Here is an 18,214-nt window from a genome sequence, read left to right as displayed (position 1 = left end):
ACTCAATTTAATTGAGACATAGGCCTACTACGTGCTAAAGTTAACGTTACTGCCATCAAGCTGCAATGATTTGCCGCGAATGAATGCCGCCCAAATCTGTCGAGTCATCTTTGGTGCGTCAAGTGCAGCGTATATTCCCATTTGCTATTGATGACGCAAACAATAATAACGGTAACTCCACTGAAATTATTTGAAACTAAAGTAACGAGTCAGTTTTGTAAAATGTAAGTAGTAGAAATTACTGATATTCGTATTAAAATGTAAGGAGTAAAAGTAAAAAGTCACCACAAAAATAAATAGTAAAGTAAAAATATCTGAAAAATCTACTTGAGTACAGTAACAAAGTATTTGTACTTCGTTACTTCCCATCTTTGCTGCTCCCCGAGCACCGCTGTAGCAGGCAGCTCACTGCGTTGGGATTAGTGTGTGCTTCACCTCACTGTGTGTTCACTGTGTGCTGAGTGTGTTTCACTAATTCACGGATTGGGGTAAATGCAGAGACCAAATTTCCCTCACAGGATCAAAAGAGTATACATACTGAAGGTATCCCTGCTGAAAAAAACAGCCTGACCAGCTAAAGGCGGTTTGCTGGTTGACCAGCTTGTTTGACCACCCTATGATGGTTGACCAGCTAGACCAGCAAATCTCTTGCGAAAACATACCTTCAGCTGGTTTACCCACCTAACGATGGTAATTCAGCTGGTTTTGCTTGTCGTACCACCTCAAGCTGGTCATTTTAGCTGGTGTTGCTGGTCTACACTGCTGGTTTAACTGGCCGTGCCAGCTTATGTTGGTCAAACCAGCATGACCATCTTACACCAACAATGTCAAGCTTGGCAGGCTGTGTATCTCACACGACAGGCTGGTCAAACCAGCATGACCAGCTTCCTCAGATGGTCACGCCAGCATATCCAGCTGGTGGTCCAACCAGCAAAGACTAGCAAGAGCTGGAAGAAAACCAGCAAAGACCAGCTAAAACCAGCTACCAGCATAAGCTGGTTTCTAGCTGTTTTTTTCAGCAGGGATGTTTTCGCAATTGTTTTGTTGGTCTAGCTGGTCAACCATCATAGGGTGGGCAAACAAGCTGGTCAGCCAGCAAACCATCTTTTTTTTAAACCTTTATTTTACCAGGAAGGTCCCATTAAGACACAATGTCTCTTCTGCCAGGGAGTCCTGGTAGGCTTAAGCTGGTCAGGCTGTTTTTTTTTTTTAGCAGGGATGTTTAATGTTTAACCATGATGGTGGGATACTCTATGGCTAAGCAATTTACAAAAATGTATGTACTGACATACACAGTTTATATTAGAATACATTATAATTCCGGCCCAAAGAAGGAGACCATGTAGAAATTTGTTGCAATTTCAAAAGCGGATTACTCAGGAACCTGCATGATTCATATCCTGTATGATATATATGCTTTATATGCTCATGCTTTGTAGCCTCGTATTCGTGAGATATCTCACCGGGAGTAATGGGTGTGCAGAGCTGTCTGCAGAAGGCAAATATGATTACATTTCTTTTCATGTAAGTTCAATGTTAATTTTCTCACAAACCATTTACCACAGCAACTTGGCACTAATGTTATTGGAAAGCTTAGATTTGATATGCTGTGTGATATCTGTGTAATGAGTACTCCAAGATTAGTGTAAAACTGGGCTAGTGACGCCCCTGCTAAGGTAGAACAAAATCCCGGTCGATTTTTAAATTCCGGCCGAGCACATTTTTTAGGGATGTCCGGGATAAAGAGGACGTCTGGTCACTAGATTTGAGGTGTGAGAGAGGGAGCTAACGAGAGAGGGAGCTAACGTTTTAGCTATTGGATTGTAGCTCATGCTTTAGGCTACTTTAGCAAGAAGCAAGTTCACTAGGATACATTTGTTTTTCGTCTTGGCAAGTAAGCTGTAACCTAGGTACTTAAGTGACCCGTTCATCACTACTCACCTCCACACAAGCCAAGAAACACCACAATTGGGCTGGTCACTGAGAGGGTGTGCCTAACATGAAGCCTGGCTATGACTGCGTGTGCTCAGCATTGGACAAGAGATATGGAGGGAGGGAGGTAGACAGTCTAATCTTATATTTAGGGTTTTAGTTTAATCAATATTTTTGACAGGGAAGTTGTGTACAAACAGGACCATTTTTAAGCACTCCACAAAAAAGGACAGGTGCTCAATCCCCCTTTACCGTCTATGTGTGCACATGCCTGGCTAGCAGTTTTAACGTTCTAACTCCAATGACCAATTCCCTCTGTTTATGTCCATAGTGAAAATGTAGACTCAAAAACGATCTAAAAATAGGGCTTAGATTTCCTATAAATCTGATCTGAATGCAATGCAGTATTTTCAAGTGCATTAAACTACTCTAATGTATATCTCATTGATGCCTATAACTTTCTCACGGCTAATATGATAACAGGCCTTAAAAACATAGTGTTTTACAGTGTGAGTGCTGAATGCACATTTCTGCAGTCTCTCAGGGATGCTGTCGTGCGTCTTACCTAAACCCAGTCTATGCCTAAACAACTATTGTCAATTTTAATGTTAAATATAACAATCTATAGTATTTAATTCATATAAATAACAGCAAACACTCACAATTCATCAATGACGATATCAGGCACCCAGAACTTGGACCTTGGTAGGGTGATGAATGAGGTTCCACACTCGACTGGGTCCCAACTCAAAAACTCCATTTTCCATTTCTGTGTCATAAAAGGACAATTTAGCATTTAACACACAGGAAACCCTCCACCAGATGGCACATTGTGGCTGATGTTATATGCAGTTATTAGCAGCTATGGTCGTGGATGTCCAGTGGTGTAATAATGTCATGTGTCAGTACTCCAGCAGTCATGGTCATGGTTGTCCAGTGGTGTAATAATGTCATGTGTCAGTACTCCATAGCAACTCTCATTGTGTTTGTTGTCAGCGCTGGTCTATCTCATGATGGTTGTCATGGCAGCCGACTCTATAACAAACATTGACAGTAAAAGATATGGACACAGCTATCAAGCCGAGTGAAGCCGAGTGAGAAACGCGTGACGTTAAGCAACGGACTGAAACTCAGTAACGCGTCTGACTGAAACAAAGTAACTCGTCTGGCTGAAACACAGTAACGTGTCTGGCTGAAACACAGTAACGTGTCTGGCTGAAACACAGTAATCGATAATGTGCAGAGTGCTGCGAGTTTGAGAGCAGCTTTTGGTGGGGATTTATTCTGACGTCGTGCCAACCCATAAAAACATCACTTAATTGTTTTTTCCCCCTTGCTTTCCTAAATATCTAACCCTGGACTTTCCCCCAGACTGCCTTTGAGATTCTTATCCAGAGAATATGGTTACTTCGCTCTTGTGTGACGCTAAGTCTCATGCTCATTACATCATGATAGCATTGTTTTCGGAATAAACGTTTATTACTCAGCCGTAAAGTGAGTTACAGTGGGCAGTGCTTCGACTTGGCCAGCTTCCCTCGCGGTCCGCGCGTGGCATCACGCGACTTTAATTTGTATTTTTCCAGTGACGCTGCAACGACGCCGCAACAACCGCAGAGGTCTCAAGTGAGCAGGGTGTCTCGTAAAAAGAAATGGAGCTGGAAAACCCTACACAGACTTCACTACAGACTTTAGCAGACTGGTTTAGAAATAATTTAATAGCCAGAAATATGCCTGCCCTGCCCTAATAAAGAAATATTTGGTTAACGGCGAGTGAATCCCGTTTGCAGCCGTAGAAGAAACGCAGGACAAATTAAACATTCCGGTTTTCTCTGAGTGCAACAATGATAGACAGACATCATTTGGACAAAATATAGAGCATATTAACCTCCGTTGCTCAGCCAAATGCCTTCCTGTTACGTCGAGTTACAGGCGATAAACGATTTTTGAGGGTCACAAGTTTACTTCATTAGGTTTATTTTTTTTATTATTAAAAAGTGTTTTTCATTTAAAGGCATGACTTTGTGCTTATTCAGAAGAGCAGTTAGTGCTCTCCCCAATCCCAGACGTTCACATTGCATGTTTGTTTGTAATGGATGTAACCGCGAGATACGCTTAGGCGCCGATACCGTGGGTGCTCCGTCTCTCGGGCACCCACTGAAAACATCGAGCACCTACATGTGCCAGCTTACAGTCCCGGCTAAATTTATATTAATTTAAAATCAAACATTGCAGTTTTTGTTACTAAATATATCCATTATCAAACTGTCTGTTAAAACAAAGAGCTCGCTGCGCCAGGATGGTGTTAGATGACAATGTTTATTTTAAAAACTACCACAAGTAGCCTAGGCTATGCCTAACAATTCATCAAAATAAAAAAGGAATAAAGCATGCACATCCAAAGTATTAAGTTGTGTGCTGGACAAAAAGGTAAAAAATGGAAGAATGAAAAAAAGTCCGCTACAGCAGCTCCCAACAAATGCTTAATTTATTGCGACGTTTCGGGCACTCGCCCTTGATCAGAGGGCTAGTGCCCGAAACTTCGCAATAAATTAAGCATTCATTGGGAGCTGGTGCAGGTGTAGCGGACTTTATTTCATTCTAACAATTCATCGAAACCAGGTTAAATCACATAACAGAATGATCATGAGCATACAACAATTAGGCTACTGTGTGAAATATACAGAACATGCAATAGCCTAATTACTTTCGTAATCACAAACACATCAAATAAAAGCGACAGGCTCCCATCTGGGCCTGCACGGCGGCAGGAAAAAGAAGACGGAGATGTGACAGAATGATCATCAACATCATACAACAGTGCGTAAAATATACAGAACATGCAATAGACCAATTACTTTCTATAGCAATAACAAACGTAAAGTTGGAGATGTGACAGAATGATCATTAGCATCATACAGCAATTAGTGCGTATATATACAGAACGTGCAATAGCCCAATTACTTTCTACAGCAATCACAAACACATACAATTAAAGTATGTATACAAAAACGATATAGGCTTATTATTAAAATTATCCCTTTCTTCATCTCACAACCCAAACATGTCATACAAAATGTCGTGGAACAGAAACAACAACCAGAGATTTTCATAAACTATCATTTTATTGTCATCGAGGTTTTAAAGCTTCGCCACCAGGGGGTGCTGCAGCACCTGCCGCACCCCCACTTCCCGCGCCACTGCTCTCGTATGAAAATTCCTGACACTTCCCATCTGAAGAATTAACGCAAGGCTTTGTTGGGTCTTCAGCCCCGAATGTTTAAAATGTATATAGCCCTGAATATCATTTTAAAAGTAGTCTGACAAAGCTTATTGTTTTGTGACACAGCTAAACACTGGTACCTCATAGAACGTCTATAACATAGCCTAGGTAGTCGCAACTCACAAAAGTAAAGCACATAGAAATAACTCACGCAAATCTAGCCTACAACACGCAGACAGCTTCATGTGCAGGGGAGAGAGCGCGCGCGCGCACAGGTGCTTTGATTGTTGGCTTCTGATGGTATCTTGCTAATTCACTGAACTGCATTAGGTGACACAAATGGTATTGCCTTTATCTTATAACTCCTTGTCTGAGCTACTACCAGGCCTATGGTTTTTAAAAGTCAGATGTTCCCTGACAAAGACATTCGAAAATTAAGAATGTTTATTGACTTGAAGACATCGCGGTCTGGTGCGCTATCAGTGTTGCGCGGGTTTGGTCACAAGTGGCCCGCGGTCGCACCCACTTATTTACAAAATGTGTGCTTTTGGTTATAGCCTGGATGCAGTGTGACAGTAAGGTATAGGCAAGAGAGATACATTGCTGGTCAAAACGTTAGCGTAAGAACTGGTTTATAATGCTGAATGAAGCACAAAGCACATTTACTAAAGCACATCCACTGTTTAAAGTCACAAACACAACGAACTAAGGTAACTTTTATGCATGCGCGAACCTATACATAGCGGTAGATATGGCTGTGTAGTCTGTGCCATAACATTTATTCTTGCAGGCTGCCCGTTTTGGCTGTCATACTTTTAAATGGCTTCGCAAGAAGAGGGCCTACATAGACCAGGGCCCACTTCCCCGAAAGCATCTTAAGCCTAAGAGCGTCGTAAAGTCCCTCTTACGAATGTCTTAAGATTTGCCGACTGTTTCCCGAAACCATCGTAGCTTAAGAGCGTTGTGAAAACACTCGTAGATCTACGAGTGCTCCAGAGTACTCGTTACCGGCTAAGAGCGTCTTAACAGTACTTCTCACTGAGGTCACCAACAGGACATACAAAGGAATTACAATTTAGAATACATAATCCAATTTACGTTCCCATTCTTTATTGTGTTTACCTGTGATGAATCAGATTTTAGCGTGCAAAATAGCCTACATTTAATGGTCATAATAATGTGATGAAAAGCGGACAAAAATGCAATCAAGTTATGAAACGAGACGTTGCCAGAATAGTTTGACATTATCTTTGCTAAGTGAATATTTTATTAGGCCTATGAGGTAAAAAGCAGAGAAAGCTACATGTGGTTTAGTCTGTAGGCTATAGCCTACTGCATCAAAATCTAAGCCTACTGTACACATTTCCTCTCTTTCTTACTCGACTTCTTTCTTATCTTTAAACGTGTTCTTAAGTGACACCGCGAAAATTATTGCATGGTGCAACAATCTAATCTTAAAATAATTACAATTATTTATGTCCCTGTGTGGTATATAACCTACTTGGGATGCTTACATGCAGATGTCAAAGTGTTTCTATTTTCGTATTGATGTGAATTAATGTGTAGATCCGAAGTTTAAATGGTAGGCCTATAGCTGTGACGTGCAGTCACCTGACATCACCGCCAAATCACGTCAAATTAGAGGATATTTCAGAACTATTAACGTGGACAGCTCCCCTTAAGAGCGTCTTAAGAGAAGTGCACGCGCGTTCACGCTACGAGCATGTTCGGGAAACAGTCGGAAAAAACAAACGAACGATCGTAAGATGAATCGTAGAAAACCCTCTTAAGAGCGTGTCTCCGTCGTTATCGGGGAAGTGGGCCCATAACTTGTACTACTGTCATCTTCTTTAAGAACTTTTCGCAATATTTCCCATAGCCTATATCGCTTTTCCTGAAGGGGTGTCTTTATTATTTTAACTCGCGTCTTCAGTAGGCTTGGGTATCGAATATCGAGTATTGGTTGGAACCGGGACTATCTTTGCGATTTTCCCGGAATCGTTCAAAAGTTTAAATTTCGATTCCTACTTTCGATTCCCAGTCTGCCGACAGGAAGAAGAAACGTCTGAACACCAACGAAGAAGCGCATAGTTAATAGAATTAAAATTCATGGAGAAGGTCAGACTATTTCATTCAGAAAGCAGGGTTCCCGAGGATCCTTAAAAAGTCTTAAATAGGCTACAACTGAATTTTCGAAAGAGAGGTATTAAATGTGCGTATGGGACCGCCAGCGAGTGCAAGAGAGCGAGTGATGTCTCCATCCAGTTTCGTGTATTTAAAACGCAATTGTATACGTGATAGGCTATTAGGCTACGGGAGGAAGTGTAGTGGTTGCAGAGTGAAGATGTTTTTCACGGGTTTGGTTAAAGGTGTGAAAACGGTAATAATACAGTAGGCCTATGTACAAAATAATATGCCTGGCGTTTTCGTGGTGTAGCTGAGGCCTGAGAGATAGACAGGGTAGCCTACGTGGAATGAGGGAGCCTACGGTAGAATGAGCGGGAGAAAGAGTTGGTAAGCCAGTTAGCGATAGGTTGGCCATATGTTCGAATTTAGGCCGGACATATGGATTTTAAAAGCCCTGTCCGGCGTCCGGCGCAGCCTCAAGCCGGACGTTTATTTGTTCTCCTTTTTGGAGTTGCGCTTGGCATCTAAAGTCTTTGCTCGGACGCAGCATCGTTTCACAAACTATGGACGCGAAGACTGCTGGTGAAATTATGTGCAGTTCTTCGCAATCAGGAGGAAATACTGTATACCGGTATGTTAAGTTGATCTGTTTGCATCTTTCCAGCGTGTGTTGCTGGCCTAGCCTAGGGAAGAAAATATCTGTCTTAAGTTATAATAGCCTACCTGTAATATCTGCCAGCAGCTTGCTTGCCAGCGTTTCCCAGTAGGCTAGGCCTACTTAGCAAAAGTTGTGAAATATAACCGCATATGCTTTGAATGTCGGCGACTGCTACATAAAAATACGTGCGTTCATAACGTGCGTGCTTGAGATGAAACCAGCAGTTTTCAGCAGGATCATGCGAAGAGGACCTGTCTCTTAATTAATTTAAAACAAGTCAATGGTTTTACAATGTTTCAGTCAAGCTTTGGTTGGTTTAGATACAACTGGTATGCAAAATGTAAAGTAGTGGATTAACTTTAATTTGCTGTGCTGCATATGGACAATAGATGCACATAGTAAATTATATAAAGTAGGCTTATTAAAATATGTAAATAGCTTAGTTAACTTTGAAAAAAATATTTAAGGGAATCCAGTCCAGTGCACATGTCTTTGGCAAGTAGCCCTAGGCTACTACAGACACAGGTGAAGAACAGCCTCAGCAGTAAGCAAAACCAAATATGTACAGTACAGCCAGCTTCAAAAGCAAGCAGTCCAGACCCTAAAATTGGGCATTTATAGCTGTGAAGGTAATTCACACACAATTATTTTCTTTCGCCAAAATATTTTTGGTAACTTCTGTAGACATCCAAAATGGGGTGGGGGTTAAAATTAGTAGGGAAAAAAAACTATTGCATTAAACAGTCTTATATATCTTTTTGCCGTGGTATAGTCTTAATTTTCATTTAGATGTCTTGAAAAGGTCTTTAAAAGTCTTTAAATTTGCACTTGGAAAATGTGCAGATACCCTGAGAAAGACCGTTGGTTAGCTAGCTCATTTAAAATATCCTAAACTTTTTTTGACCCTGCCTTTAAAAAAAATCGGAATCGAGAATCGTTAGGAACCGGAATCGAAATAAGAAATCGGAATTGGAATCGGAATCGTTCAAATTGAAACGATACCCAACCCTAGTCTTCAGCTTCTTTACTGTTGACTGTATTGATGCTTTACTGTATTGATGCTAGCCTTCTCGTGATATTTTAAGTAGGCCTATTTGTAGAAAATATATATTTAATTAATTTTAACTGACCCGCCCGCAAATGACCCGAATATCATTAAAATATTTTGTTTATGACTCATAACCGTAGGTGACCGCGGTCATCCGCGGGCGACCGCTTAATTTCGGGCAGACCGCACAACACTGTGCGCTATGTAGATCGTTTCTCGTACCATTTAATTTCTCAGAATTTAGGTCTACTAGGCCAACAATAATGTCATCACCAAATACATCTTTTATTTTTAGTTGATCAACCACAAAGAGTAGCATAGGCCTACTGTGCACAGTGCACTGACGACTGTAGCAGCCCAAGGTAACCAGTTGTTGTAGATGAGAGGCAACCCCTTGTTTCAGATAGCCTGGACAACATGTTACCTGGGTGTTGCCTACGATATTAATTAATGGTAGCCTACAATAGTTAATTGATTCGCGTAACATATTAGTTGGTTCAAAGAGTAGGGAATCAGGATGGAGAGAGTCACCCGTGTGTTGCTTTTGCGGGATCGAATCCAGTTTAATGCTAGTTTTTAAAACATATATATTTTTTACATGTCTTTTGTCCGAGTGGCTGTAATGTAGCCGAGTGCTCATGGCGTATGAAAAGCGACTTCAAACCGCCTAAAACAACTTGTTTGTGAATGTCTGACAACTGCTGCAGCGCATGCACGCGCAAGGAAACCAGTAGGTGGAGAAACCAGAAGGCACACAACACCAAAACGATTTTAAGGCTATTTCGCATAGGCTACTCAATGGTGCTATTTCACACGCATTATAGTGACCCCCACTCACCGGGGTTAGGTGGAAGGTGTTAATAGACGATTGGCGTAGCCTACAGTGGACTAGGGCTGTCAAAATTGCTCAAAAATGACGTTCGAATATCCCCTCTAAAATAAACACATGTATTCGAATATATTGGAATATCTAGGCTATATTATTTGCGCATTATGTCAGTGACGCACATCATGTCATCTGTTTTTAACTTTTTGTATGGTTATTGCTTGACAGGGGGGATCCCAAGCAGCTTTCAGCCATAAGGCATTTCCTAATTCACCCGACACTGATATTCAAAATGTTGAAACTATTTCGGCATAGCCTATAAGCAGTTTAATTAAATGTAATGTTAGTTGTAAACAAACGGGCTACTTGATGAGGCTTGGCCTCACAGATAGGCCTATTAACTGACCGCCCGATTCATATTGGCTGGGGGGCAGGGGGGGCCATCAGACATTTGTTCCCAAGGGTCTATGAATTGTTAATCCGGCCCTGCCCCCAACGAACGCAACTTTCCACCTCTGAGACAGCTTAAAAGAAGTCTAGAGGACTCTAACTCACTGACCTAGGCTGCACAAACCACAGGCCTTTTTTTTTGGGCAAGCCTGCATTCGAGTCAAGGCCTTCTGTTGAAGAATTTTATATAAATCCTGCGCTAACAGTAATCCTCCTACCCCCCGCTACCACAGCTGTGGATAGTGTGGCATGCTCACGCTTTATGTCTCCTTCTTGCAAACTAGGCCTGTAGCCCAACCATTTACGTCTTCAAAAAATAACAACTTGCCAGATATGCCTTCATATCTTTGGGCTTCATTCAGCATTTTGTTCTTCCACTGGAAATGACTCTTCTATATTTGCTGCCTGCTGCATCATTTCTGTTTGTATTGTTTAGAAAAGGTTTGACGTCTTGAGTTAATGCATTAAACATTGTTTGCTGGTAACCAGCCACAAATAGCCTACAGATTCTTGCGTGCGTACATTCTCTATTCTCTCCAAAATGTGCCCGTTCTATAGGCTGGCCAAGTGCGTAATTCTGCGGCATTAAGCAGATGTATTTGTTTATTGTGCAGAAAAAAAAATAACCTGTCAAGCAGTCAATTGACTACATTGCAGTCAATAAGTAGGGCAAATTACGAAACCAAAACGTGGGTCATAGTTGTCTAAGCCTCTGCTGTGAGGCCAAACCCATGAACAAAGACGCATTGATATCTGCAATAGAGTTTTTTTTGGCGAAACAAGCTCACAGCCGAACGAGTCATAGCACTGAAGGGAGAGGCAACTGGCATGTGATCTCCCCACGGGCCAATGGATGTACAAGTTTTCTCCTGTGCCTACGATATTTAATCCAGTGTTTTGTCAAGTTGCAAAATGCTATTCGTTTTAACGAATTTTTATGATAGTATGAAGTACTTTTTGTATAGGGTACTATCTTAATTGCTTTATACTCAATACTTGACCAATGGCTATTGCATCTGTCTATTGAAAGTGAGAATGTGGCATGAGATCTACTGTGTAGGCTTCATAAAATAAAATAAACAGATGGCTAATGGCCTACATGGGGTGCGTTTCCCGTACAACTACGGAGGTTAGCTTTTTACTAACAGGATGCATCGTTCAACTAACCAACATGTAAGTTACGACTGTTTCCCAAAACTGTCGTACTTACATAGTACTGTAAGTTTGGACCATGATAGTTTCCAAACTTCAGTAGTCTGGACTAAGGTGGTTAATGACGTTTAGTAGCACGTGAACGGGCACCTGCACATACTTCTGTGGCGCATTGCGTTAAGGCCGGCAGATGACAGCCGCCGTTGCACAGCAGTTACCAGTCCCCTGTCCAAGAGTTCGAATCTGGGTTAAGATTTTGACAACAATATTGACATCGTTGTTTACCTAAGTTTATCTTTTGTGCAGATCATATAATCAAAATCAGAATCCGCCTTCTTGGCTTGGTTTGTGTAAACTAACAAGGACCCCCCCCCCCATGAAAATCAAAGGCTACATATTCTCAGCTGACTCGTCAAAAAGTGTGCACCACCTTATTATTATCTGCAGGTGTGTGAATTTTACTTACGTGCACATGGCTGCAAATTGACTTTTAATGTATGTATTTTCTGCCTTGGCCATTTTAAAATATGGATGTATGGTGGTTAGAAGTGTAAATATCAATTAGAAACCTAAATATATTTTTAATTATTCATTTGCAAACAAATAACTGGCGTCAGTGACGTCTTTGACATGAAGATCACTGGAACTATGCTTCTACTAGCATTCTACCACAGGTCGAGAGGTGTAGTTGTAACTACACAACTTTACGATAGTGGTTGCGAACGTTCGTTCCTACTATGGTTTTGGGAAACACTAATGTAGTGTAACGATGCATTGGACTAGGCCTATGTAAGTTCCAAATATGAATGTATTCTGCGGCATAAAGCAGATGTATTTGTTTATTGTACAGAAAAATAAAAATGACATGTCAAGCAGTCAATTGACTACATTGCAGTCAAGAAGTCAAATTAATTTACGAAACCAAAACGTGGGTCATAGTTGTCTAAGCCTCTATAGCGTAGCCTGTTAAAAACGTCGCAGAAGCCTACCCAAGGCTACAGATTAATTCTGAACAGTTATTTCTCTACTGGCTCAATTATCACAGCACTGTTTTGATTTGCGTAGTTGCGTTACCCCAACACTGACAATAATGTAGACAGCAAATTTCGATTTCAATTTTCGTTACCAGTAGTCAAGCCTTATCCATACCCAAGTAGCCTAAATCGAGGTAAATCGAGCTTTTTCAGAAGGGGCGCCAGGCAGAGCGATGTACAGTGGCAGAGCGACACTCAGTGGCTGAAAGTGGTACTAAAGCTTCACGCAGCTTCACGCCTCGTAATGCGCGACTGAAGTGGCTATTTGAAAGCGATGCCCACTGTAGTGTAACGATGCATTGGACTATGTAAGTTCCAAATATGAATGTAATTCTGCGGCATAAAGCAGATGTATTTGTTTATTGTACAGAAAAATAAAAATGACATGTCAAACAGTCAATTGACTACATTGCAGTCAAGAAGTAGGGCAAATTAATTTATGAAACCAAAACGTGGGTCATAGTTGTCTAAGCCTCTATAGCGTAGCCTGTTAAAAACGTCGCAGAAGCCTACCCAAGGCTACAGATTAATTCTGAACAGTTATTCCTCTACTGGCTCAATTATCACACCACTGTTTTGATTTGCGTAGTTACGTTACCCCAACACTGACAATAATGTAGACAGCAAATTTCGATTCCGATTTTCGTTACCACCGTGTAGTCAAGCCATACCCAAGTAGCCTAAATCGCAGTAAATCGTGCTTTTTCAGAAGGGGCGGCAGGCAGAGCGATGTACTGTGGTACTAAAGCTTCACGCAGCTTCACGCCTCGTAATGCGCGACTGAAGTGGCCATTTGAAAGCGATGCCCACTGTACGAGGTTATGATGCCAGTCATACAACGTTGTATTTCTCCGAAAATAGAAAAGGTTCCTATAAAGGCTTAAAACGCTTCAGATGTAACGTTATTTGATGTCAAAGTGACGCCAAAATGAATGGGGGTCAATGGAATGCTAGCTCGAAGTGGTCGATTTCTAGCCTCAAAGCCGCCCATATTGTCTACACTTTCCGAACGTTCGCCTACGCCCTTGAACAACTCTCATGATGTTTGTTGCTATGGCAGCTGACTCTAAAACAACTCTCATGACGTTTCTTGCCATGGCAGCCTATGTGAGAGTTTTATAGGCAGTCAGTGTCAAATATCATGAGCGCCTCCAAAGAACAGCCCATAATAATTTAACATAATACATAGAAAACATGAATAAAAAATATGCAAATCACACTATGAAGTTTTGCATCCGCTTCAACATGTCTGCATTAGTTTTATTTCCTTCTGGATAAATAAAGTATCTCTATCTATCTATCTATCTATCTATCTATCCAGAGGCGGACAGAGTACACAGCTCCATTACTTGAGTAAGAGTACAGATACCCCTTGCTAAATTTTACTCAAGTACAAGTAAAAGTACAACAGTCAGATGTCTACTTAAGTAAAAGTACTGAATTACTTGTTTTTAAAAGTACTTGAGTATCAAGAGTACAAGAGTATATTTTCTAAATATTGCATTACTACTGCCACAGTGCTTATGTTTATGTACAGAAACGTCCTACATGGAGTTATGAAAAATGTTAATGTGGAGAATGTAAAAGGAATTGAAATACATATTTCAAATACAAAATACTATTTTGTAATTGAAACACTTGAAGCGAAAACTATCATTAACTTGTTCAGCAAATTGAAATAGTCTGGCGAGGTGGGACCACGGGTTGGCACATTCCCGGCATCCAGTAACCTGCTGCGTCTTCATCGATTGTTTCGTCCATGGTTTCGTCTCATATCTAAATCTGACCATGGAGTTGACTTTGGCGGAAAGCTGAAGGTGATTGCTGATAGGCTGTACCAATCAGTGGCGCCTGCACAATCCAATCACGTTTGAGAGGGAAACAACAAATTGAGGGTTTCCGAGATTTTTCTTTTTTTCTTTTTTAAAGTAACGGGTACTCATGGTTATGGATAGAAATGTAGCGGAGTAAAGAGTACAATGATACTCGAGTAAAGTACAGATCCCTCAAAACTGTACTCAAGTACTGTACTCAAGTAAATGTACTCCGTTACTGTCCGGCTCTGTATCTATCTATCTATCTATCTATCTATTTGTCTCGTGTTGAAAATATGACCGCCGCCCAGTCCAGCACATTTTTTCCACAAAAAAAAATCACGCTGAAAGGCCTAAATGATTCTAACTATCTCACTAAATTGCATTATCCACACTCAATTCTTACTGGTATCTGCTAGACAACAAGTACCAAAACATGATTAGTTCATAGATTTCACATGTAAAATTCATTTTATACAACCCCACCTCCATCTTGCCTGTTCATAATTCTGAGAAATTCTTGATTGTTTGTGTTATGTTATGTGTGTGGGTGTGTGTGTGTGTGAGTGTGTGTGTGTGTGTGTGTGTGTGCCTGCGTATGTGCCTATGCATGCAAGCGTACATATGTCTACTGTGTGAGTATGTGTCATACGTTTGATTACTGTGAATGTATGTGTGTGTGTGTGTGTATCTGTTTGTGCACATGTGTGCACATGAAATGGGTTAACATGACCCCTGGTGGCAAACATACGGAAAAAAATGGTCATCCTAGGCCCTACAGTTCTCAAGATATTCACAGAAAACTGTGTCTGCCCTACTCTCCTTTCGGGGGGTCCAGTCCAGCGGGGGGGCTACAGATCAAAACGAAAAATGACGGTTCCATGCTATCCATGTGGGGGTACATGCCCACCAAGTTTTGTGTACCCCGGTCTTTCAGTGTCCCGGGAATCCTTGTTGGTGTTCGTTACTAAATGTACACATAAATTATTTTATTGTAAGGCCCCCCATGAACGAAAGTACACAAAACTTGGCATGCATTCGGAGGGTGTCATAATGATCCTACACTTTTAATTTAACTTTTCGTGCAGTTTTGACCTTGTCAGCCAGAGATATTGTGATGAAAACACCTAATTTTTTGCTTTTTAATTTTTAACTAGGTGGCGCTATACATGAAATAAGTGGTAATGGGATGGGTAGACATGCCCCCTTAAGACCAACATACATAAAAAAGGTGGACCTCCTAGGCCCTACGGTTCTCGAGATATTCACAGAAAACTGTCTCCGGCCACCTACAGGCCAGTTGGTGTATAGTAACATAAATTAATTTATTGTGTGGCCCCCCATGAACGGAATTCCACGAAACTTGGCGTGCATTCAGAGGGTGTCATAATGATCCTACACTTCCAATTTTGTGCAGTTTTGACTATGTTAGGTCATAGTAACTAGGTGGCGCTATACATGAAATGAGTGGTTATGGAATGGGTTGACATGGCCCCTTGAGATCAACATACAAAAAAACAATGGTCCTCCTAAACCCTACGGTTTTCGAGATATTCACAGAAAACTGTGTCTGCCCTACCCTCCTTTCGGGGGGTCCAGTCCAGCGGGGGGGCTACAGATCAAAACGAAAAACGATGGATCCATGCTATCCATGTGGGGTTACATGCCCACCAAGTTTCATGTACCCCGGTCTTTCAGTGTCCCGTGAATCATTGACGGAAATTTGGGCATGCGAAAAAGAAAAGAAAAAAAATTCTGACTAAACCTATATGACCGCCGCTTCGCTGCGCGGCGGTCATAATAATACTATAAGACTAAGTGTTAGGGTTAGACTAAGTGGTTCATACTGATGTTCATTTCGTGTACATACTCAAGTATTTAAGTTGAACATGCACGCACCATATCAAACCAGATTAAACATGCACGCACCATATCAAACCAGATTAAACATGCACGCACCATATCGAACCAGATTAAAGTTTTCAGCATCTGCGCCTTTTCATCCTGAAAATACACACACGTACAAACAAGTGTGGAGTTAAACATCATTGTCAACACAGTGACGTTCTTAAGTCATAACCACCCCACAGATATTTACACAGTTCACGAGGAGGTGAGAAAATCAGATTTTTTTTTTATTAGAATGGTATTAGAATGCGGCTGATGACCCACCACTCCCAGAATGCCGTAGAGAATGAAGGAGATGCTGACATTAGTGAGGGTGTTCAGGTTGTTGACAGGACGCACAGGTGACATGTTGAATATGCTTGTATTGAATGAAACCAGAAGGGACTCAGTGGTTGGCTCAGAGCAGTTTAATGTCACCCCAGACTCCAAAAACAGAGCTGCAAGATATGAGACAAAGATTGCTGATGCTGCGTTAAGAGTTTGATAGCATGTAGATTGTGAAGAGCTTACATAGGCCTATCTTATGCCTTACCTTGAATTACTAAGCCATAGACCACGACTTTGATAGAAATAGTTGTCCATTGCTTTTTGTCCTGTGATACATAATTTAAACAAATATGCAACAATGTGGATTACATTATCATTAATTTGTCATATGGTGAATGTACACTGTAAATGAAGTACATATGTGCATATGATTCAACATTGTCATATGGTGAATGTACACTGTAAATTAAGTACGTATGTACATTGATATGGCATGTCATATGATTCAACATTGCGATTGGAAAGTATCTTACTTCTTTGCTGTGTAGATGAAATGCAGCCATTGGACCTCAGAGTGCTGGACACAGAGACTGTGCTGTGAGAAAGTCGCCGGATTGACTATAAATGCGATTTCCTATTTTTGCATAGACAAATCAGAGGCTCATTTGTTATGGTTTCTGGAAGGACCATGACATGTTGTCCATCACATTAAGCAAATGAGCCTTCATTTTTGAGACAATATTGTATTGCTGACACTTCTGTTATTATACAGTATATACAGTACAGGCCAAAAGTTTGGACACACCTTATCATTCAATGCGTTTTCTTTATTTTCATGGCTATTTACATTGTAGATTCATCAAAACTTAATGAACACATGTGGAATTATGTACTTAACAAAAAAGTGTGAAATAACTGAAAACATGTCTTATATTCTAGTTTCTTCAAAGTTGCTATTTTTTTTATTTTATTTAATACCATATTCAGCAAGCCATAACTTGACAAATATTCATCTGTGGGCCAAATAACTTTGCATTCATTCATAGTTTTGATGTCTTCAGTGAGAATCTACAATGTAAATAGTCATGAAAATAAAGAAAATGCATTGAAATGAGAAGGTGTGTCCAAACTTTTGGCCTGTACTGTATATCAGAAGAGAGTACACACTGTGCAATATCACTTAACCCTCCTGTTGTGTTATTTTTATGTTTATTAGTTTTGTGTCAAAAACGACTGCTGAATTATAGTTTATTATACATGTAAATCCATTGTCAAACATATATTATCAACAAATTTTTTGATAGACCTTTGCCTCAACTTAAAGGTGCAGTCAGCGATCGTACAGATTCAAGCCCAGAACATTGTTGTCACATTCAGCAATCATTTCCTCACAACTGCTAGCTGTCCATCCCTGAGTACACTGTAAACAGCGTGCTAGCTGCCCATCCCTGAGTACACTGTAAACAGCGTGCTAGCTGCCCATCCCTGAGTACACTGTAAGCAGCGTGCTAGCTGTCCATCCCTGAGTACACTGTAAACAGCGTGCTAGCTGTCCATTCCTGAGTACACTGTAAAAATATATAAAAGGGAAATAAAGAAAGTGGGGGCAGTGTGTCCTCCAAACATAAACGAAAGCCTGCATGGAATTTCTTTGGGAATATTGAAGGGAGGGTGAGTTATCTCTCTGGTGTGTCCCGTTTGGTTCTTGGCTAAAATATAATGTACGTTATTTTGGACAAAAACGTCTGCAATATCTGCATATCGGTTATTTTCAATAT

At 40.8% G+C, this 18,214-nt stretch overlaps 1 protein-coding gene across 1 annotated transcript in view; it reads right to left on the bottom strand.

The window, feature by feature from the left end:
• The window catches only part of LOC143114134 (5-hydroxytryptamine receptor 3C-like), a 30,308-nt gene extending 13,309 nt beyond the window's left edge, over positions 1 to 16,999 (bottom strand). Inside the window, exons 1-5 of the mRNA XM_076275613.1 lie at positions 16,970 to 16,999; positions 16,702 to 16,762; positions 16,434 to 16,606; positions 16,221 to 16,265; positions 2,595 to 2,701 (exon numbers count right to left, since the gene is read on the bottom strand). Of these exons, the coding sequence (XP_076131728.1) occupies positions 2,595 to 2,701; positions 16,221 to 16,265; positions 16,434 to 16,606; positions 16,702 to 16,762; positions 16,970 to 16,999 (416 nt within the window). The remainder of the gene's footprint in view (positions 1 to 2,594; positions 2,702 to 16,220; positions 16,266 to 16,433; positions 16,607 to 16,701; positions 16,763 to 16,969) is intronic.
• Positions 17,000 to 18,214: the final 1,215 nt, after the last annotated feature.

This window comes from Alosa pseudoharengus, unplaced genomic scaffold, assembly GCF_046254945.1.
Source record: "Alosa pseudoharengus isolate Yale_2024_CS ecotype anadromous, Long Island Sound unplaced genomic scaffold, YU_APseudo_1.1 YU_APseudo_1.1_scf_11, whole genome shotgun sequence".
In the NCBI taxonomy this organism is placed as follows: domain Eukaryota; kingdom Metazoa; phylum Chordata; class Actinopteri; order Clupeiformes; family Clupeidae; genus Alosa; species Alosa pseudoharengus.
This window is presented reverse-complemented; position numbering and strand designations above follow the sequence as displayed.